Source organism: Passer domesticus, chromosome 2, assembly GCF_036417665.1.
Source record: "Passer domesticus isolate bPasDom1 chromosome 2, bPasDom1.hap1, whole genome shotgun sequence".
NCBI lineage: Eukaryota > Metazoa > Chordata > Aves > Passeriformes > Passeridae > Passer > Passer domesticus.
Window position 1 is genome coordinate 81867991 of NC_087475.1, and position 23874 is coordinate 81891864.

At 40.1% G+C, this 23874-nt stretch overlaps 1 protein-coding gene across 1 annotated transcript in view; it reads right to left on the reverse strand.

The window, feature by feature from the left end:
• Positions 1 to 23874, reverse strand: part of TYR (tyrosinase) — a 43899-nt gene that overhangs the window by 3092 nt on the left and 16933 nt on the right. The window contains exons 3-4 of the mRNA XM_064409575.1: positions 20638 to 20785; positions 1253 to 1434 (exon numbers count right to left, since the gene is read on the reverse strand). Coding sequence (XP_064265645.1) covers positions 1253 to 1434; positions 20638 to 20785 — 330 coding nt within the window. The remainder of the gene's footprint in view (positions 1 to 1252; positions 1435 to 20637; positions 20786 to 23874) is intronic.

The following is a 23874-nucleotide window of genomic DNA, read 5'->3' on the forward strand; positions in this document are numbered from 1 at the left end:
AAAAAGCCATTTTGTCATTGGATTCTTTCCAAGTTTTGTTTCTTGTAACCAGCCTCATCATGCTCAGTTTAGTTCTGCTTAATCTCTTTTAAGTTGCTGGTACTGTAACTCAGAACTGCTGTTTGTCACAGTGTCACAGAATCATCATCATCAGACCCCCAAGGCCATCGAGTCCAACTGTCAACGCAGAACCACCAAAATTGCCCCCAAACCACTTTCTTTAAGAGCAGACAAGACAGGTTTTGAGAACAGGATGGGGCCAGATCTTGTGTGTTCATTCCTCATTCTGCCTTGTTCTCTTCTGCCTTGCTTCTTCTTCCTCATCTGGAAGATCTGAAGAAATGCTGCCTTTTATTGACCACCCAGATATTTTCTACTGACCATTTTTTCTTTCATAAATTTTTTCTACTTGTCCAGTACTTCCTGTTTGCCAGTCACAGAGTTTGTCTTCTCCTAAAGAAAAGTCTGTATTTATACACTAGAGTGAGAAAATCTCTGTAATTTGAGAGTCCAACCATTTTTCATTTGTAACTAGTTCTTTCCTTCAGATAAGAAATAGCTTAAGTTTGCTTCTTAGTGAGATTACCAAGGGGCTGAGCGACATCTGAGGATTATCTGGGCTTTCTGAACAAGGTTGAATTTCCTTCATTGTGTTGATCTTTCAGTATAATTAAGGAACTACTTTCCTTACCTCTGTTAAAACCTGGGCAGAATTTAATAGGATTTCCTTTTTCTGAGGACTGTGTTCTCCCCTGGGAAAAGGCTAGAGTCCAAGAGGCAACAGAAATTAATTATTGGATGGTAAGTATTTTACCACTTTCTTCCTCTTGCAGTACGATTTCAGGATTCAGAATTCCTGAAAGTCATGGTATTTGCCACTTTGCCTGAGTTGTACAATTCTAGCAATAAGAGAAGTTTAGGAAACTAATGTCTGATTAAAAATATATGTATTTGCATTTCTGGTCTTGATGTGGCTGTTTCATGCGCTTATATTCCAGTACCTGGACTACATATTTTCTGCATCTCATTCCCTAATCTGTCCACACATCCAGGATTGCCCCATCTCAGGTGCAGAATCTCACACTTCCCCTTTTTGAACCTTGTGATTAGTGATTGCCCAGTCTTCTAATTTTTTTTTTTTTTTTAAATCTGGAATTAGAACGATTTTTTTATCTTCTCATATGACAAATATATTCCAGGTTATAGGCAACAAATTTTACATTTGCCCTTTTCCCCAAAATTATGATATTACCTGGTTCTTGCAGATATTCATAGTCATACCCCAGCTCTCTTGAAGGTTTAAAAAATTCTCCATTTCTGTAAAGAGGGATGAAAGGGACCATGTAATTTTCTCGATTGTGCCCAATTGGTGCATTAGCTGCTGGGTATACTTCTAGCATGGGCCTGTGTCTTCTTAACCATCGTTCAAAAATGCTGCGGAAGAGAGAGCATATTAATTAATGATAGGGATTAGCAGAATTTTTCTTCTTGAAGATTAAAAGAAAGTGATGGAGTTGTTTTTTTTTTTTTTTTTAATGCTGGAGACAGAGTTGCATGCAATGTCTTGTGTTTGTGTGTGTAATACTTTCCAAATTTCCAAATTTGGGGTTATCCACTTCAGTACTGAGTTCCTATGCAAGCTTACAAAAAAGCAAATGCTTGTGCTGCTACAAAGAGTCTGAATGTGCTTTTAAATTCCATAAATGTAAATCACTCTCTTTCTGTACTCAGCAATTCATGTGATTGTGAGGAATAGAGAGAAATTAATTAAAGACCTCAGTCCTTCCTCCTCACTTTCAGAAACATTTGTAGCTAGTTTTGAATGGTCTTGTTTCTAGCTGCTCTGTCCTGTTCCTCTTCCTCTAATTTCTTAGCAAGGGTTTGCAATGAAGTATGAGTTCCATCATGATCCTTTGGACATCACCAACGGAGTGGAAACATCTGAGGAAGAAGTGATAAGCTGAAAAAGCAGGTCAGCTGTCAGTAAAGTGTCTTTCTCCATCCAGAGCTTCTTCACTGACCTCAGTGTCTACACTGTTGTTTAACACATTCTTCTCTCTCAGCTGCTGTGCAGCTTTATTTTACCTCTTCTTAAATATGTTATCCCAGATGCACTGCCAGTGCCAAGTTCTGGCCAGTGTCAGGTCTATCTTGCAGCCAGCTGGAACAAGCTCCATCTGACATGGGGACAGTTTCTGCCACCTTCTGGCAGAAGCCAGCCCTGTAGCACCTAATTGCCAAAACATTGCCATGTAAACCCAATGGAAACTGCTCCCCACACCTCCAGCCTCAGCTGCTCCATTCCATATTTCTCTTCCAAAATTTCTTCCATTAGCTGTCTGTCACCCAAGGCTGTGTGTCTGCTCTTTAACTTGGATGCAGAAAGCTTTAAGGCTGCAGTAGTGGAAGTGTATAGTGGCATTAACAACTCAACTATGGAATGTGTTTGGAAAGCAAAATTAAGAACCTTCCAAAACATTCTCAGTTCTCCTCCCTTTGAGCCTTTTTCTGGTCAACTCGTCACTATCAATCCTCAAACCCTTTCTCTGATCCCTTTGTGTTTATTCACCTGAGTGCGCCAGGTTGGAATAGACAAGGTGGAAAAATGCTACAGGGCAAGCAGATGCAGGTATCTTCTGCATGAAGAAAGAGGATTCCATACTAAATCCAAAGATACTGGTGAGAGATAATTATCAACATCAGGCTCAGGGAGGGATCTCTGGATTCATTTATTAGTTATAAGGGATAGGAATAGTCTAAAGAAACCTGTAAATTGTGCTTTAATGGAGATCTCAGTGCAACGGTTGCTCTCCTTCCCAGCACTGGCCACTGACCAGAGGACATGGACTTCCCTCCCCTGTTCCCCCTGCAGCTGTTCAGGGACTCAAGTTATCCCAGAAATACAGTTCGTAAATGCAAGTTCTCGGGGGTACGAGGATCTCTGCAGGTTATCAAGGAATTCTGCCAACAGATTTCTACCTCTTATTTTTGGGCAGAAATATTCATAAACAATCTGCATAGCCTACCAAATTAAAGCCCTCTCCTATTCATCAAATAGAGGTAAAGCCAAAATCTTTGTTCTCTTTTTAGGATCAAAAACTAATAAATGAAAACATGACTCTGATCATACACCTTGTCTACCCTTTACAATGCAGGTATTAATTCTGATTAAAATCTTCATTTGTGTCTCTCTTCTTCAGTTAATTTCATCAATCCTCTCTGGAAAAACTCTTATCTGCATAATAATGTTTATTTGAAGCTTTCAGATGGATAAGTTTAAACAATGTGAGAACTTCAGCTTATGTTATCTCAAGATAGTTTGAGCAGAAACTCTGTAATCTTTGAAGAACAACATGAAGAAATTCAGTAATCACTAAAAAAGACATAGAATATAAAGGAATAATTTAGCTTGAGGAGGGGTGGGATGTAAGGCAGGGCTGTACTCCGATCTTTTCCCTGCCTGGCTTTTATTTATGTCTTGGATAAAGTGCCCTGACTATCAGAGCTTTATTTCCCAAACAGTTGTGGATGGGAGCTGAGATAGCTCTTCTCTGCAGCACAAGGTTGTTAGAGGTGCAGAGATACTCTGGTTGTGGGAACGCAATAATATTTTAAGAAGGCAGAGGTGGGACTTGGATCGGGTTTTTAATGTCTGGTGATGATCCATACCCTAACTTTGGAATGCTCAATCTGAGGTACTTCCTGTGGCCTGATTTTTAGAAAATGCTGAACAGTCACAATCTGAAAATTAGGAGGGCTGATGAGCACAAGGTTCAGAGCTAAAACTCATAATTTGTCTGAAATAGCTTTGCAAGAAATGTCCTGAAATGCAGCATCCTTGCTGCATGAGTTTAGTGTTGCTGTTGCGTAAGAGCTTTTAATAAGAATCGTTAGGCCAGTAATCTTTCAAGCAGAATGCAAATGCAAAACATTTCCATGGAAATGAAAGTATGTACTTTTGGATTCCTTCATTTGCAGTGTGGTTCCCACATGAGGTATCAAGCTTTGCCTAGCAGTAGCAGGAACATTGGATTGCCTGCCCTTGCAGCTGATCTTTAGGTTCAGATGTGATCATGTGCCTCTAAATCCTGATGTGATGAGTTTTGCTGATGCACATGATGTGTTGAACAATTCACTGAGTTGTTTGGGAACAGTTCTCTTCTATAGCTGGCACAAGATCATGTAGCCTTGGCTGGAATCTCTTTCATTGAGCATATCTGTATGCCACCATGGGAATCTCAGAAATATTCTTTGAAGCTTTGAGAGTCACATTTTCTTTTACTCCTTTCAGAACAGCTAGTCATGTGCATTTATCTTGTAGTAGTCTTTGGTTTTTTGCTTTTGGGTTTAATATGACACTTTGAAAAATTAGGATTATATTCTGCTTGCTAATAAAATGATTGGGTGAAGTTACACTTATTATTTCAATTTAAAGGTTTCTTCCCAGTTTGTTCAGTAAAATGGAGTCAAAACACTATTTTTTTCCTGGCCAGATAATGCATGGTGATTTGTATTTTCAAGAGTGTTCATGGGTTTTTAAAATTTTGTGTGAGAAAATTGACAGATGTAGTATATCAGTAATATTGTTTACATGTACCTCATCTGTTTGTATTCATCCTCTTAAGTGGGCACTTCTTGGGCGGCACTGCCATTTCCCTTCCTTACTCATATTTTGTAAGTTATGGAAAGAGAACCTTACTCTTACTTTTCAAGAAGAGTTTCCCAGCTTAATGGAACAAAGAAAACTCCCAATGGCATCCAGCTGGGGAGAAAAAACCCATGGATAGGGCACAACTTCAGCTGTATTTCTATTGGTAAAGTACAAATGGTTCTCCTTGGGCACCATAAGCCATTTCATATCAGAGAGTTACATTTTATGACTCCCCAGCCAAGTCCATTAACTCCCTTAATATATTTTTAAGGAAAACTGAAATCCTGAAGTAGCCTAAGGCATTTGCTGTCAGCCAGGTAGTGACACTGGCACAGTGCTCCTGTCCTTGGGGACTTAATTGAAAAGATTTGGGAAAAAAAAAAAAAAGTGTATTTGGAGAAAGTAATCATACTCTGTTTTGTTTCAGAATACTGTGACCACTGAGTCAAACATTGTGGAATACCTTTTTCTTCAAATAAGGTTCTTTCTCCAGCCCTGGCTATATTTAAGGCAGTTAGCATCAAGTATTCTCTCTGTCATGCAGGGCTGTCCTTTCCTGAAGGCAAAGAGAACGCATCTGAACAGCTATGATGGATCACTGCAATTCTTCCATGTGCCTTGATCTACAGAGACAGTTGTTTAATCCAATAACAGGCATGTGGTTTCCATGACAGAAAGAAATCAGTGTTCCCATCATCAGATGTTGATCTGCTTACAGAAGTTGACAGAAGTTTTTCTTTTCTTCCCCTACACAGTCATGTAAGTTATTTCCCTTTAGCATCTCGAAAATGTGTAGTTGTTTCCTGTTATTTTCTCAGGAGCTGCACCCTTGGAAGAGCCTAGGTCTGCAGAATTAATGCTACGTGCAGAGATACAAAATGCTGAGGTAATTAGCTGGTCCCTTCATGGAGTGACAAAGCTCCTTGTAGAAAAGCCAGGTTTGTGGCAAAGCAGCAGACCTTAACTGCCTCAAATTGTTCATTATCTTGGCAAACCACTGCTTTTATGTTCTCTTCATATGGACCTCTTCATCCTTCCCTGGACCTGAGAGCCTAACAAAGCAGGACCATGAGGTAAAGGCATCTTCAGGGCCATTTTATTCCATATTGCCTCCCTTTCTTGACGTAATTTAATTAAAGGTAACTAAAAGGACATTTACAGTTCAGATCAGGCTCTTCTATAGCCAATCTCCATACTAATTCTGTGAAAAAAAAAAAAGAACAAACAAAAGAGTACTGGACATAAGTTTAGTGAGAAGGAGAGAAATCTCTCTGGCTCCTGCAGAAGTCTGGTTGGTTACTTTTCCTTCCTCAGCATCTTGACAAAGAGAGCAAGCAGATCAGTAGCTATTTGTATAGCTGGAAGTGATATTTTCCAGAGGCTTTTTTAGCATTGCAATTCCAGCTAGACTGGCATCACTCGGGAGATGTTGGCTGTGCTATGGGAGCAGATGGGATGCGAGCGTGGTGGGAAGACAAGGCGGGATAAAGAGAAGAAGAGAAGACCTAACCAAAAGTTGTTGGGAATTTTATTCAGAGAATGGAAATGGAGAGAATCAGGCCTGGGATTAGCAGCAATAAACCATAAATCCTTAAGGATGACAGGTCTACCTAGATGGGTCACTGGCAATCAAATCTTAAGAAAGAGAAATATAAAACATGACAAATAACTAAATTAAATAGAGGTTAGTCTCCTGATAGCCCCTAATACCCTTTGTATTTCCTCAGCAGCAAGCAAAATTGACTTGGAAAGGGTAGTTTTTATTTAAAGGCATTGGTCAGATTAAAAAATAATTCTGTCTAGATCAGAGAAAAAAATTGTTTGCATTTGGAAGACTTTTTCATTCTCTTGAAGAAATCAAAGTTCCCAAACTGAATGTCCTAAATAAGAGGCAGAAGAATTGAAAGAGACTGGAGAATAATTTGAATTTTGGAAGATGCCCTGTTTCACATTTAGTGCTCAGAGAAGCTCAGACTCTCTAAAGTGAATTTTCAAAGTAGAAATTATTTTGTAGTGGGTGTAATATCAAAGTAATTACTGGATTATGATTATCAACACCCTGTGCAAAGATTACTTTTTGTGGTAGGAAATATAATTTTAATATTGTAGAATGGGTTGGATTTAGATGACTCTAGATTAAAATAAGGCTCAGGTTTGTATTTAAACCTTGGAAAAATTGATCACGGGACATGATAAATTCACTGTCACTTAAGCTCTGATTCAGTCATAAGTCATGTTTGATGCAGATATAGCCAAGGAAGGTAATGAGGTCAGAAGGAGTTGTGGTTTGGCCCAGAAGTGTGTTTCTGGAAGAGTCTAGGTCAGACCAATCAGTGGCCAGATTTGAAATTGGCATCTGGTGTGGCCACTGAGGAGCTGGATATGCCTCTGAGAACACACAGGGGTTAAAAGCAGGAGATTCCCAGAGAACTTCCTCTTTGGGAATCCAGCGTTGGGTGAGTGGAATCTGGACCTCTCCCCTGCCCAGCTGCGTCTGGGTGAGGGAGGGGAAGGCCATGCGGCCTGTGGGGAGGGAGGCCGAGAGCCCCAAAAGGTGCAGGGGTGGAGGAGACTTGAGATGTTTGGGCAGCCCCCCGGAGAGAGAGACAGAGACTGTGCTGGCAGCTCAGCCGGCCAGAAGCAGGGATGCGGCAGAGAGGCGCCTGGCAGCTGTGGGAGTCCTGGGCAGACAGAAGCGAAGATTTTAACTCCTTGGTAGAATAATGGAAACCTTACAAATACTGATCCTCCTGAATCAGAATGAGGAGAGAGATATGGGGGATGAAATGGGCAAGCGTGAGGAAAGCTGGAAGAGGAGAGAAGAATCCTAGGTGGGAAGAGATGATGGAGTAGCCTTGGGCTGGACTCTTTCTTGTATGGCCATGGACAGACCCATGTTTTTTCCCCTGTGACCCAGAGACTGTATTTAGGGGGAGGCAACACCTGGGAGTCAAGAGTGAAGCAGCGGCATGAACAGGTATGGCTGAGGAGGGTGTAGGATGATCTCTGTCTCCGTGGAGAGGAAGATCTCTGTTCACGAGGCCCCTTGGCCCCAGTGGATGAAATTTGGGGGGGACTGGTGTCCCGAAGTTGAGAGACTGCTGCTTTTGGAACTGGGTAGAGCATCTTTAAACGGGGAACCCTAAAAGCAGTCCTGGCCCGTGTCCAGTGGTGAGAGGGGAAGAAGTCACGAGGGCCGATGTTCTCTGGGTGGGGCCATGGATGATGCGGAAGCACAGGAGGTTTCAGTTGTGCTTCCGGGGGAAGCCTATGGTGCAAGGGAGGACTCCTCTCTCCCTGATGGATTTGAGGGTTGATTATTTGAGGGGTGGTGAATCTGTGGAGAAAAGGGAGGGGGGAGGAGGAATGTATTTGGAGGGTTTTCATTCTTAGCCTTGTATGTGTTCCTTTTTAGATATTGTAATGAATAAAGTGTTGTGTTTTTCCCTCCATCCCCAAATGGGAGCCTGCTTTGTTCTGTTCCCGGGTCACATCTCACAGCAACCATGTTGGAAATACACCTTTCATGGGGGCCCTGACATTGTGCCAGGGTCAAACCATGACAGAAGGATTCCCAAAAAATCATAAAGGCAAAGAATATTTTTCCTGCATTTTGGAAAATTCTTAGAGACTCTTGCAGGATTCATTTTACTATACACAAAACAGGCAGAGAGTAAAAATAGCTTACCTAAATTCATTCCAGCCACACTATGGAGGAATGGGACCTCAGCTCTGGGGCCAGTTTGTACCAAACTGTGGAACCCCTAAGAGTTAGGTTATACCACTGCAAAGCATGGAGTCTCAATTTTATTTAAATTTTTCCTATATATCTGTATATGGGTCACTGTAACTGCTGATAAGCTTAATACTTGTGTGCTCCAGGTCTAATAGGTTCCAAAGTATTGGTATGTGGTAAAAGGTAATAAAGATGCCCACATGGTATGTGGATGCTTTGTCAGTTTAAATTTTTCTTTCAGGGAAAATATACTTTGCTTTTGCAAAACATTTTAGTGTGATATGGTGAAAATTAAAGCCATCTATAAAAGACATGGATATATCACTTCTATTTAATTGTGTAAAAATAGACTCAAGTGCTTTCTTTGTTCTGCTCATACATACCAGGTTATACAAAATGAAATTAAATGAGCTATAGCGTAAAATTAATTAAGAAACCAAAACAAACAAACCCACCTTGGTTTAATGAGTGGTGGGAAAATATTATTGATTTGAGGATGATTGAAAAAAGGCCATCAATATATATTTTCTTAGTGGAAGTATGAATTCATATTATTTTTTGAATAATATATGTAATGGGATTATAACTAATGAAAGGACGAGCCAAGAAATAACTGGGTTTATGCTGCCAGTGGGAAATACCAGGCAGAGTATAAAAGCATTGCTGTACGTAGGCTGGGTTCCTTCCTACTGTTCCAGATAGCGTTGTGCACTCTGGAAAAGATGCTGCTCACAGGAAGGAAATCTTAAAATCTAGAAAAAGCAAAGTAAAAAAATAAGAGTTGCAATTTTTCTTTATCATTTTGTAAAGCGTCCTTATAAGGTCCGCTTCCCAAGTGTGCTACCATAGTCGTGGGCAGAGGTACTCTTGAGTGACTGAGTGTAAGAGGAGAAACCAGACTTTAAATATCCCTTTCTAACACTGAGCCACCTCAGAGGCACTGGCTCACAGTGTAAACTCACAGTCCCTTCAGGAAGATTTAACAGAAAAAATTAATCCAGTGTGTTTTACCTTGCAGTGAAGAACAGCTGGAGAGAGATGAAGGGGAAAGAAGGGGTGAAGTTCCTCTGTATGAATTTCTGTCACACAACAAGGAACAAGAGTGGCATTGCAGGTATGCCCAGTGGGAGGACTACAGTCACCTTATGGTGAAGGCTCACGGTCACTCTGGGTCTTGTGCACTGCAGGGGACACAGTACAGATTTCCTCCTGCCTCCCTGTCCTCACTTTCCTTGTAAGCATTTGCACAATGTGTCATAAGCAGGATTAAGGGACAGATTTGGTTTAAAACCAAACCTCCCCTTTATTTTCATTTGTTCTGGGATAGTTTAGGGAGATAAATCCATGGATCTGATTCATTATTCTTTTGTGCGATGGCCAGTACCAGCACAAGGGAGAAACTGAGGTGAGCATCTCTGGGTGGCACTAATTGCTGAATAGGACTTTTCTTTTCTTAACCTATGTGCTAGGTCAAACTGACTTAAAGCAACATTGAAATTGTGCCCTTTGTTTCTCAATAGCCTGATAAACCTTTGCCTCAGCTGAGCCTGCAATCAGTATTAACCACTCAGCTGCTAGACATCAGCTTTGTAATCCACTGATAAATTTGTCAGGCTCAAATCCAAAGCCATGTACATTGCTGTGCCAGTTTTGACACAGAGACTTTCATTCCTCATCTCCAGTTGTGAGACTGAGATGAGGTCAAACTGACTATGCCAGAAGGAATACAGAATATGGCTGCTTAGAGCTCATTTATACAATTTATTTCAGTATCATGAGATCTGACATGTTGTAGAAGAAATCTGGCAAGCAACATGTATTTGCATTTGGAAAGAAAAGAAAAAGGAAATAAATTAAAGAAAGCTGAAATGCCAGCCCAAGGACTGTGATTACACAGTAGTCATCACTTTAAAAGTTGGCACTAGTCAGCTAGTATTGCAAAGTCACCTCAGGTAATTCCCATCCCAAGCATTTGGGAGAAAGATCGATCGGTGCTTCAATCCTGGAAGAGGTGCTGATGCTGAGGTTGTAAAGTCAAGGCACCGTACCGTTTGCCAACGTATGCGGTTATATTGCAGTGTTCTTTTTTGTTCTTTTTGTTTCAAGTTGGCTAAAGACACTACAGGGACTCTCAGGAAGGTTGTAAACAAATTACACCGTCATAATGCAAGTGTCTGATTAAAAATTAAGATGCTGCTCTCAATTATTGTGAAAACCCATCCAAAGCCTTTGAGGCTGTGTCCCCCACTGGTGAATCACTGCTGAGGATTGCCCTGGGTTGCAGTGCTTATTCTGTCTAGTCCCAGCTGCTGGAGAACATCCAGGGGCTTCCATCATCAATTCCAAGTTCAGCAGGAAGCAAGGATCTTTGGACAACTTTGCCTCTTCCCCAAACCCTCACAGTACCTCCATGAAGTTACTCCTATGCCAGTCCCTGGGCCAGCCACCAGAGACACCTGTGCATGTATATATCTCCATATGTATGTATATTTTTCCATAACAGGCTTTCATCAAGGTCAGCCAAACAGGCGAAGAGGATGAGGCTGTTGTCATTGGAATTTTGTGTGAGTGCTGCACTTTTTGCGTTGATCTGCATATCTGGTCAAGCGTGTTTGCATATATGCATACACATATATATACATGTGTGCGTGTGTGTGTGTGTGATTGGGAATACATGTTCAGCTTCAGTACTGGCTGCACTGCACCCCAGAACATGAAACTGTGGTAGCCATACTAGCTTGGGCTCCTAGATTTGTCAACACTTAAAAGATAGACTTGGCATGAAACACACAAAGAAAGGATGTTTTAGCCTGGTAGAGCTGTCTCCCCACATAATGCTGTGCTTCTGATATTTTTTCTCGGAGCATGTATTCCTCATGTAGATCAATTATATGCATCTGAAATATGGATTTTCATTTTCAGGAAAGGTCTAGCCTACTTCATTTTTTCCCTTTTTCCCATCTTCTGAACCAAAAGTGGGGATTTTTTGTGGACTTGAGTGGAATAGACCATCTGAAACATGAAGGCACGATGTACAGATGACATAAAGCCCCTTCCTTATTCAGCAAGATAGATATTGGTTGCAGGCTGTCTCCTAAAGTACCATTCTCTGAGTGAGGTATAATAACACACTATGCTGACATCTTCCCACCCACTACCAAGTACCACCAGAGCTGGGCAGCCATGTGACACCTGAGGATCTCGGCACTGCTCTGTTTCATGGATGTCACTACAACCATTTCATCTCCTTTGTTGTCACTGCACAAACTGGATGCTTGGAAAGTGTCAGATAAAGGAAACAAGAGGGAGGGAGGGAAAACCAATGCTGCTTTGCCTATGTACCTGTTTCTTGAAAACCTCAAGGTTACTGCAGCTGCTGCATTTATAGAGTCATATAATATCCTGAGTTGGAAGGGACCCACAAGAATCACCGAGTCCAAGCCCTGGCCCTGGACAGGACATCCCCAAGAGTCACACCATGTGCCTGAGAGTGCTGTCCAAATGCTTCTTGTACTCTATCAGGCTGGTGCTGTGACCACTTCCTTGGGGAGCCTCCTCAATGCCCAGCCACCCTCTGGGTGAAGAACCATTCCCTAAACTAGGGAACTGTTTCCTCAGCTTCTCCTTTTTAGACCTAGATCTTGCCTGACACTGTTCCATGCCATTTATGAGATATTTTTTAACATTTCCCCTACCAATGTGTTTTAGAACTTTTTCCCCTAATCCATCAAACACCCTCAACACATCTGTAGGACTGAATGAAGAGAAAGGTCTTCATACTTTCCATCTGAAACTTTTCCTCTTTATGTCAAACAACTTGAGCTTCCAGAGCTCTTTGGCAAAAATGCAATTGGATCTCTCACTGCTGCTTTGCATGCTTATTTGGCTGCAAAGGATGATATAGCTTCCTCTCATTTCTTCAATAATCATGTAGTCCTCCAAGTGTTTCTCTCCTAGAATAAAAAATGTCACCAGGTTCTGAAGCCTCTCTTCTGAAAAGAAGTTGCTCAAGCACCAGGGTCCTGCAAAGAATTCAGGTAGGAAGTTCCTGAGCAAAGATGACTGCTCTCTGTTCCTCTCTCAAAGAGGACTGCTGAAATCCTGCAGTTCTATTCCCCACTTGCTATCACAATATCCTTTGGTTACATTGCAAACTGCTTAACCTTCCCAAGAAAGTTGTGTAGCTACCTGAGGCTTCAATTCCATTGTATATATGTCTGGGCTCCCCTGACACAAAGCTTAACAAGCTGAGCAGTCCTGTATCTTACTTTCCCAGTAAAGAAACCTTACTGAAATATTACTGGTTTTTGCTTTCTCAGAAAACTGGGTAGGATGAAACAACAAGTGCTGAGCCCAACTTTGCTGTTATATTACCATGTAAAGAGCTAAAGCCCTTTCGACTAAAGAGGAAGATAATGGATAAGCTAAGCTTTACACTAAAGACAAGAGCTGAGTGTTGGAGCATATGTGTAGGAATCTGTGCAGAGGAATGTCCATATTCTCCAGTGTAGGACTAGGCAGTGCCTTAGCCTAACCCAGTTATCGTTAAAATAATCTAATTCCTGTTGGACCTTTTTCTGTACCTCTGCTGGAAAGAAATGAGTTTAAATGAGGATTAGCTGCACTGAGATTCTGTCAGATATCTGATCTAAACTCTGTTGCTTTTCTTAGTCAAGTCAGCCTTTGTTTAACACCAATGTTGTAAATAACTTTTCTGAGGTACAGGAGATAAAATCTTATTCCTTAAATATCTGCCATCTTATGTGTTGTTTCACCCCTTAATGACAAACCAGAGCAATGTTTGGGTAGAGACATTTGTTTTCCATTCAGATTTAAGTCTCCAATACTGTTCAACACTGCAAACCCCAGGTTATAGATGAGACATGTTGGGGTGTCCTGTGTGCCCTGTAAATAAGGAAATAGAAATGCAACCAACTATGTGCTGCATTGAAAACAGAAATTAGCATTTGATGGAATGTATATCCTGTGTTAAATTTCTCAGATTAATTTTTGCCATGGTTTGATGCTAGCACAAAAACATCACTTGAAGTCAGAGATAGTAAAAATGCCAGCTGCTCCTAAGTTTAATAACTACTTTTCCCTGAAGACAAAGATAACAAGCAGATTAAAATGGATAGCTGTGGAGGTAGCTGGACTGACGCTATGGAACCCACTTTTGTGCTCTGCAATTCAGTACTTTTGAGACTTAAATATTGTCATTACTGAGGTTCGCAAGGGCATATAATACATAAATCACATCTATGGAAGTGAAGTGATAATTTCTTTTGATGAATAGGAGGTAGCTATATGTGGGTGAGAAAAGTACCATGTTTTCTTGTGATTTTTTACAATTTGAACAATTACATCAGCTGTTATTGCAGAAGTACTGCAGGAAGGAAATGCTAGCTGTCTGCAACAGAGCTCATTTTGATTGCTGTGCCGCAGGGAGCTTCCTCCTCCTCCACCATTAAGAGAATAGGTGAAGACTAACCATGCAGCTCTTGTGAAGTTTCAGGGCAGTATAGCCTTTCCTTTTAAAAACCAGTAATTGTTTGCAAAATATGTGGTATATGGGGTGATCTATTCAGTAATTGTGTTGGTTGAACTAAAATCTAGCAGTAAGATTGATATGAAACCTGCACTTTAAATGGGACTCTTTGAACTGAACCTGCTATATAATAGACTTTTATGAACAGAATGGATCATTACAAACATCTAACCTGAATAATGACATGGCAGGTGAGATTGCCAACTGCTGTATTTCACACATGATGCAGAAGATGTCTGTTTAAGCTTTCTCTGGTCATTCACCTAAAGTAAGGTGGAGCAGCAGCACTATAGGTTATGTGTATGCTTAATCAATAAAAAGAATATTTATCTCCAGAACCTGATCCTTGTCATTATTTCTCTCTCTGTCTGCCTCTGTATGTTGTTCCTGTGGATCCAGAAGACTTATTTAATGTTCTTTTAAATGCAGGTGCACCCTCAAATGTACTACATATACTCTGTCCCCCTCTGTCCACCGGAGCAGGGATGCTCTAAACCTGTACTCCTTCACTTTTGCCTCTGGCCATGGTACATGTTAGACCCTCCAAGGCTGTTCCTGCATCCCTTTGGGTGCTTTGCAATTGCAACTGCTCAGGCTTGCCAAAGTACATAGATGTTAGAACCCAGCTCAGTATCTTGGTGTATGGTTTGCCTTTCAGCCCCAGACACAGCGATATCAAAGCAGAGATACTGGGGAGCTGTTTCTCAGCAACACCCCATCCTTCCCACTTACACTCTGCTTTCCATGGATATATTTATGTGGTATTTCACAGGAGATGTGAACTCACTCTGCCCACATACTGAGCCCACTTTGAGTGAGTCAGCTCCATCAAAGAAGCTGAGTAGCTCTGGTTAACATGCTACAAAGCCTGAGAGGTTAGGAGGGAAAGGTTAGCAGATCTGCTCGGTGCCAAAAGAGGGTTTGTGGTAACAGAGGGACCATGTGTCCTCCTGCACATTTTTAGACATCCCCAAGGGGAAGCAAAATTAAAAGTGTGGAAATTTCCTTTCTAAAAACTTCCATGCTTGATTTTACCCCCACCTTCTGTACTTATCTGCTGTGTATCTCATAGCTGTTGTAGGAGTTTGTGTGTGCCAATAAAGCTTGTGACCCAGAGTCATTCCTGGCCCACCCTCATCTCAGTTATTCTGCTGGAGAACAGTTTTCTTCCTCTAAGTCCCATTTGATAGAACAGAACTGCTTTCTATGTGCAGGAGCTGCTGTAACAAGGTGAATTTTTTAAATACCAGGGAAGGATGAGAGCTGGGCTACCTTGCTGCTGTGCCACAGAACCCGCTGGTGGGATGTAGCTATGCATGCTGATCAGAGCTCTCTTCCCAGGATATTGCTAATGGCAACCTCTTGACCTGCCTTTGTCTAATAGATTTCAAGTGGCTCCAAGCTGTATCTCTTTCAGCTCCAGAAAAACATGACTTCTAGGCTGTGTCATTTGCAAATGTAACCTCAAAAAGCAGTAATAGCTGTGCTGTGCCCATATTGAGGAATAAAAGTAATCATATACTTTGTGTTTATAGTGTGATTTTTCTATATTTAGACTGCTTTATTATTAGCTGATATATGATTGATGTACAATTTCCATATCAGCTGCACCTCAGTCAAAAGTTTTTGTAATGGTGACTCTAAGTTTTTGTATACCAAAGGGAGAACATAATTCCTCAGCCTCATGCTTTATCTGTGCTGTCTCCCACTGGAGACATTTCAGGATAAAGAATCACTCTTATTTCATGTATTAAACAAGTCTGGAAACATTGCGTTGTCTTACAAGAATTTCTGATTATTCTTTTTGAATGCCTTTTCTCCAAATATTCCATATTCTTGAAACAAATAGTTTTTAACTTCTAAAATAAGTTCTTATTTCCTGTCAACACTTCAAAACAAGAGAAAAATTTGGTTATTTCTTGTGCGATTTTTTGGTTTAAAAATCCAGAAATGACATTCAAGAGAAAACAAAAATACTGTGTTTCAAAAACAGAGTAAAAATAAGTAACTTTTATTTTGACATCTCCTGGGAGTGACAATCAAATTTTCTCTTGTTAAAGCATTTTTTGCAACAAAATCACTTTTTTCCACTTTTGCCATAGTGCTGCCTTTTTTTTTTTTTTAAGTGAAAGAAAGAAGTGGCATTATGGTGAATATATTGAATCCACAGGGACTGAAAGAGTCCATAAAGTTGGCAGAGGGAATGGGGTGCTGCTGATCAGAGCAGGGGTGTCCAGCTGTGTCTTGTCTTTGCTATTTCATGTGACAGTATATGAAGCAATTTTTACCTCCTGTTTCTTTGATACCTGAGAGCCTCAGTCCAAGGCTAAGGATATGCCAGGTGCTGCACTGACCAGGGGAATGAGATAGTCCCTTAATGACAGAGCTTACAACATGCACACAGGACAAGGCACAACAGGGAGATGCAAACAGACAGGAGGAGGACCATGCACCCGTGCCTTGGACTGCAATAGTCCATTCACTAAGGAGGAGTATGGAAGGACTTCTCTGAATGCCAAAAAAGTATACAGTAGAGAATGGTATAATCAACATTTTGGAGCAGTACGTGAGTTCCTTAACAATGATTTGGGGTTGAGCAGTGAAGGGCCTTCACAACAGAAACCAGCTGATCTGATGTGAGGAGAACAAAGAAGCAGCAGGAGGGCATGAACAGAGAAAAACACTTGGAGTTAAGAGGAGCATTGGGTTAATGCGATGGTGGTTGCAGCAGCATTCTGAGCTGTGCAGTTATACATGATTGCTGGGGAAAACAGGTCTTGTAATGATGGCATCACTAGAACTGGCAATCTGGATCTAGCTCTAGATTAAAATGCAAATAGTCTAACAAATGCTCGGCTTTAGAGAGGCGAGAGACTGATAGCCTACACATCTGTTGTGTGTCTTCAGTAAATTATTCCTAAATTGCTTGTTCTAAAAGCAAAGCCATCCACATTATTGTAATAAACCCTGGCCATTGCTGCAGAACTTAGGAACAAGATGGAGATTGAGGCCCTATTGCATTAGCTGGTGTATGGGCATAAAGCTGTAAGGAGATCTTGAATGACAACTTCTACTCCCTGTTGCTATTTAACTTTTCTTAGGGAAATTGTTGGGTTGTGGAAATCCAGAGTTATAGAGGTATGAAATAAATGAGAATAAAACTGCAATATTCAAAAGATAGAAGTGCAGGGATAACAGATGAAGATACTACATGCCTCTAGAGATGAAATGCCTAAAAGATCCAGCAGAGAGGAAACAGTTCCTTCTCTGAGCACAGAAAACACCCCAGTGATCTCAAGTGGGACTGTGGGCTCATGCTTTCATGGCCTGTGCAGCTGCTCCTTACAGCTTGTGTGGGTTGACTCCTCCCTTGTTATTCCCTTGTGCTGACTGTAGAGCATATCTGAATAGTAAAGAGATTTGCAATTAAAAAAAATGCTTCAGAGAGCTAAAAAAGCTCTTGTTTTTGCTGAATGTATATTTTGTTGCATCTTTTTTTCTCTTTATTTTTTTAAGTCGTTAAATTAACAATTAATAATTTTTAGGGTGGTCACCTGCTTTTACCAAACTGAGATTTGATCCCTACAACTTCTAGCAAATAAGAAGGCAAGTAGCTTGATTAATCATTGCTAAGAAAGCTGTTGCCTGGGTACCTTCATACATCTACACTACTGAGAGGGAATGACATAAAAAAAATGGAAGTGTTTATAAGCCAATGCTTTATTCTTTCACCTGCCTGATCTCAACTGCACCTCTGCTTCACCTATCCTTCCCTCCTTTCGTGCATCAGACCTGGGCAGGGAAGGTGAGGGACAGCAGATGGTAGGCTGGCTGTTGCTCAGTTTAGAAAGCAACTCCTAACATTTGGCTCACACCTGTCAGCAGACTCCGTATACACTTGTTTATCCTCCTCTGTACCATATGTTTCCATGCAAAATCAGTTCCAATGATCTATTGCCTTATTGCTATCACTCCTATTATGGTAGTAACTGAGCATTTCACAGTCATTAATACATTTAACCTGACAGCATCCCTGCTGCGTAGGCATCTAATATCTCCCACTGTACAGATGGGCTGTACAGTGGGCTCAAGCTCAGATCCACAGCTCCTCAAAAGCTTCATTGAAATCAATGGGAAGGAAACACATTTCCAGGGGATGAAAGTTTGGGAGAGCAAGCTGCATGCTGGGTTTCACCCAAGAAATTTGCAGTGAAGTGAGGAAATTCCTCTGTAGGTACCAATTTGTATGCTCAAAATGCTGGGCCATTCCTGATTTCCTGACACAGAGCTGTTCCCTGCCTCTGCAAACCCAGCAGAACTGTGATTGCTGTTGTCATTAGAAGATACAGTTGAAAAGTTAGTTAAAAGCCCATTGGCCCAGTGTAGTGTTAGCAGTCAGCTCAAAAGTATTCTGCCCAAGTGAGAAAAGTTGCTAAGGACCAAAAAATGTGCTTCTGCTGCTCTGAAGACTGTCTCCCACTTCCTCTATTCTTTGTATTCTTGCTTGCCTCTCAGAAAGGAATTTCTTTGCAGCCCTTCAAGTCTATGTAGGAGAGGAACAGGGTTTTCTAAAATGCACTGTATGTACCTATCAGTCACCTACTTATTAATTATAACTAAAAGCATGATTAATCTGTCACAGATAGACATGCTAAGTAACCAGAAGCAGGCTAATGCATTTCTGTCACCTACACAAAAGGCAGCATTATTCTCAGATTTTACATCTGTGTGTACAAAGGCCCATATCCACAGCAGTTGCAAAGCACTGGTGATGCCTTTCTGCCACAGATGGGATGAGGTTGCATCATGCATATCTCTATTGCCCCCACAGAGCCTGTGCAGTGGTTTATTTCCTCCACACCAGTACAGTTTAATGAGGTTATATCTTGCAAATAATTTTGCCTTTTAAAATTGAGAACAATTACAGTTATGAGAATTATTTCCGGGGACTCATAATGACTATGACTTAAATTCCTCAGTGGAAAGGGTCAGCATGAAGACCAAGGTGCTATTTAAGCCTGCAATGAGTAGGAGCTAAGAGGTGCACAGGTCTCCTGCAAGTGTCAATGTCTAAAGAAAACAATTATTTTGATATAGCACAACATATTTTTCCTCTTCTGTTACCCTTTTCTCTGAATATTCAATTGATCCATTTTTTTAATAGCCTAGATGTTGGAAAGTTAATTTGCAGGCACCAACTTGATATTAGTAACCACACTTGAAACCCTCATCCATCCATCCTGTGAAACAGACAATGCATGGATATGATAAATCACAGCTAAGCTACACTGTGTAAGGTTTAAAATGTCCTCAAGAAAAGCTTTTCACATAAAAGATTTTCAAAACTGACACCTCCAGAAGGCTAATTATACCCTACGATATGAGGAGCAGAAGACATGCAAGTCAGCCATTGAAGGAACAATTCCACTGATGCCGGGGTGATCTGCTAAGACTTCATTTGGCTCATTAAATATATAACATATATATATATATATATAATATTTTTATTATATATAAACGGTATTATTTATTTCAGTCCCCTTATATTTTAAATATATATAAGGAGCAAAATCCCAACTTCAATTTTGTCTTTTTACTAGCTTTTTAGTAAAGTCAGATAAAGTTTTATATAAGAGTTTTGATGTGAACTGCCTGAGAATGCAAGATGACCCCTGCAAGCTGTAATCTGCATTCCTTCTATGCTGCATGCCTCAGTGGCCCAAAGGAAGAAACCATTTTGGTCTTCATCTCAATAGGCACCTTGCTGCATGCAGGCAGAGTCTCAGATAGTAGGTTTCTGAGCATGCAGATTTATGGAAGTTTGTATATTGTGGTTTTTTTGCCCTAAGCAATGCAGTAGTCAAGTGACATTCAGTAGAGAAAAAGTAGAAGATAGATCAGAAAATATAAACTGCTCCAGAACAAGTGTTGTTTGTGTGGCTTTTGCAGTACTTTGCTTAGCTTTATTTTTTTTTTTAATTGCTCTTTAGTCCTCACAATTTGGTGTAAACGCAGTCCAGAGTAAATTGTTTGTAGCCATTCACATGTACTATAGTGACACAGAAATGAAATCTTGGAATGTTGCCCTTAATGTAACAATTTCACCAGTTTCTTGCACAACTGTGCTCTCCTACCCTTTCTTATTAATAAACATGATATCCTTCTGTTTGTTCTCCTTTCATTATGCACAGCTGTACTCTTCTCTTTCATCAAGAAACAGTCAGAATTTTGTTTGTCACACTTAAATACTAATTTTTTTCCTCTTTATTTATGAATAGCAGGCTTAGATTTTCCTTATGGAATAGAAATTGAAACAGCCCTGACATTTAGAATGTAAAGGAATTGCTCCAAGTGATTATAGTGGTGTTAAAATGAGTCACTCACTTTTGATCCAAACTTCCTGACATAGGCATCCATATATATTAATCATTATGACATCATTGAAGGACTATTTTTACCTTTTTAATAAAAGCTGAGTGCATTTGTCAACTCATCAAATTATATTTAATCCAGTGAACATACAGTTTGGTTAGGAAAGACACATGCTTTCAAATAACAGGACAGCTCCTTTCTACACGTCTGAAAGTGTTGTGTGTGTAAAAACATGTAAAATGTTTGTGCTCTTTGGAATGCAAGTTCAAAGCACACTGTAAAAAAAACCCCACATAATGAATTAGTTTTACTAATGAAAGTGAAACTTACCTGTCCACAAATGCATGGTGTAATACAAAGATAGGATCATTTGCAGAGCCTTGTACTTGGGACATGGAGCCATTCATGTAGATGTGAAGTGCGTTATGCAAACCGCTTTGCGCCGGGTTTGATATCGCAGTCTGTGGATCAGCAAAGCCTGTAGAGAAAATCATATGCTGATATGACAATGTGTATAATTCCTTTTCCAGTAACAGTGAAGATCAAAGTAGTTACTTTCCATTCATTTATATTCAGCTTTTTAGACAAGAGCTTAGGAAAACTTGTAAAGGACTGCTAATATATTTCAAAGGCATAGCAAAGATGAAATTAAAATAAGCTAAATTAAAACTCCTGCCGTGTAGCTAATGCAGCATGTCAGCAAATGTACTGCTTAATTGCTTTATATTTTTAAATTTCCTTTTCTACTTTGTCTGGCTGATAAAATGCAACATAATCCCTATAGACATTTATGTGTGGACCTTTATTTATGTTGAGAAAACTTTTTTGCTTTTTTTCAAGTTTTAATCTCTATACTTACAGACTCCTAAGATAAAACGTGCCATTTTATCTCCACATATACTCAGTTTGCCTCTACAGAACACATTCTTTTATTGATAGGAGCCAACACAATACAATCTGTAACCTCTACAGTAGGATTTGGTGAGTAATCAGTTTTTTACAGTCAGACTTGCAAAATGGAAGTCTGTGGACTGCTGTTATTTTGGAGGACACTTAAAAGATGGGCTTTAGGAAAAGCTTACACAGACCAGGTCCCAAGCAGGAAATGCTGGAAGACAAGTTTGTACATTAGTTTTTATCTCGGTAGCCTGTCTATATTTAAGTCTGATGCTATAGCCCTACTCATCATCCCATCAGCCATGCTTCCAACCTACTTCCAAAGACTCCTAGCAAAAGCCAATTCAACCATCTGATCCTTCTCTGAGATTTTCCCAGAGAATAGAAAGAGAAAGCAATGTTGTCCTCCCAGTCTATTTCTGAACCTGATGCTAGTTCTGATATTTAACCCATGCCACAAAGTCTCTCACATCTGTCTCTTCTATTTGGTTACTGAAAATATCTTCTTCTCACAATTTCTGTAAGATTTAGGATGCGGAAGCTTAATAGAGGCACATTAAAATTTCTTCACAATTTAATTATCAAACAACAAGAGTTGTGAACAATATGATCATTGTGTTGATCCTCAGTATTTCCCAAATATTGTTGCAGTTTATCTGCAAAGTGGAGAAAATAAAGATATAAGAAAATAAAGATATTAGCTTTTATCTATGAAAAATTCGCAATGGACTTTGAACACTTGCTTGATTTACTTATTTGGATGAAGAACTAGCATTTGAATGAGAGTCATATACTTTTGAAGTTAATCTCCCAACAGTCTTGCTATTTGACACTGTTACTCTCACCACAGGGCAATTTCTGATTTTGCAAGCTAGATTCCTTTTGTAGAAAATCTAAAATGTGCCAGCTATCAGTGGATGTTCAGTTCAGGGGACTAAATTACAGCCAGTATGAAAAAACCCATTCCCTGTGAAAACCCTAACATGTAACATGGAATTTGGGTCCACAGTTTCAGCTCTCTGGCTCTGGATTTGTTCCTTTCTGAGTCACACAAGAGACATGAGACATGGCTAGAGTTGCCTTATGAGTAGGGTCATAGCCTGAACTTGGAAACCTGAGTTTTACACCCAACTCTGATCTTCTGTGTGAAATCATTGCATTTCTTTGCCACTCTAAATTCCCTCATTGGGCCTTTGGTTGTCAGTCAACTTCTTCAAAAAAGGGGAGACCATCTGGCATAAACCCTCTAGTATTTATAAGAAGAATCAAATCATAACCATAGCACCTAAGAACCAAAATACAGTAACAGCCATCCATCTTATTGAGTCTGTAGTATGACAAAGCTTTTGAGAAATTCAGGGGAAATCAAAGTTGAAAATATAATTAGAACATTTGGGCAACACAGAGTTGGCTTGCTATGAATATTGTAAACTTTAAGATACAGTAACTGTGGATTCAGAAAACAAAGAACACGTTAACACCTGCAGATTTTAAGTACATCAGATATGGACCAGGATTCTGGAGGAGTCTACTTGGTGACACAAACAGCATAGGACAGAAGTTCTCAAAACAAAAATTTGGCCCACAGAAATCTGCATGATGGTGAATGCTATGTTTCCTAGCTATCAAATCAGGGGAAAAAGCAAAGTAAAATATTACTTATAAAGAATATATATACATTGGCAGTCTGTCCAGAACTCACAGGAAGGAGTGGCAATGGTTTTGGCTTTCTTGCTGCTGCCCAGAGCACATGGTTATTGGAATCAGTCACTTTAGCAACACTAGGATATTTCTGTGAACATTAACTGGATAGCATATATCTGTGTATCATTCTGAAGCAATTCTTCCACTTATGTTCCACTGCATTAAGTATTTAAGTATGTTTAAGGGAAGAAAAACTTATTGCAGGGTCTGGGTTAACAGCTAGATATTTCATATCAGACTTTGGATGCTTCTTATATTTCTTAATGCATTTCGAACATTTGATCTAATCATTCATAAAAATACACAGAATACTCATTTTGGACAGCTTTTCCTAGAACATCTGCACATAAGCAATTTATCTTAATCATCAAAATCTCTGTACTGGAACAGCTTTAGCAACCTCACCCTCCAGCTCCAGATAATTGGGGTATATCCACTCGGTGTCAAAGTTGATGTCATGTTTAACCCTGCATGTGAAAAGTATCTGATCTCTTGTTATGAAAACTCCATATGAACTTGTAAGTTAGCAGGAATAAAGCCATGATGTGATGTCACTGCATCTTATTAGCTTGGGTCTTATTCTTTCAGACTTTTTAAAACACTTGAGTACAATCAGTTATGCAGGATGACATACTAGAGTGGAGTTGCCCAAAAAGAACATGTGAAAACTTCACACTTTTCTCAGAGTACAGGAAACTTTGCTGAGGTAGCTGCAGTAAAATCACCTCTAAAGCAGATGTGAGACTACAGATACAGGCAGTGAGCTGAAATAAGAGTTCCTCATCTCTGTATAGGGGAACTATTCTTCCTCCAGCTGCCTTGCCCCATGCTGTGCCTTCCTCTCCTCTTCACTAACTTTACCTTGTCAGTCCTTTTGTGAACTGATTTCACTGACTATTCTGGCAGTAAACTACCCTGGAGTGTGGGATGTCAGGTTTTTTTCCCAGGCCCCTAAAACGCAGACTC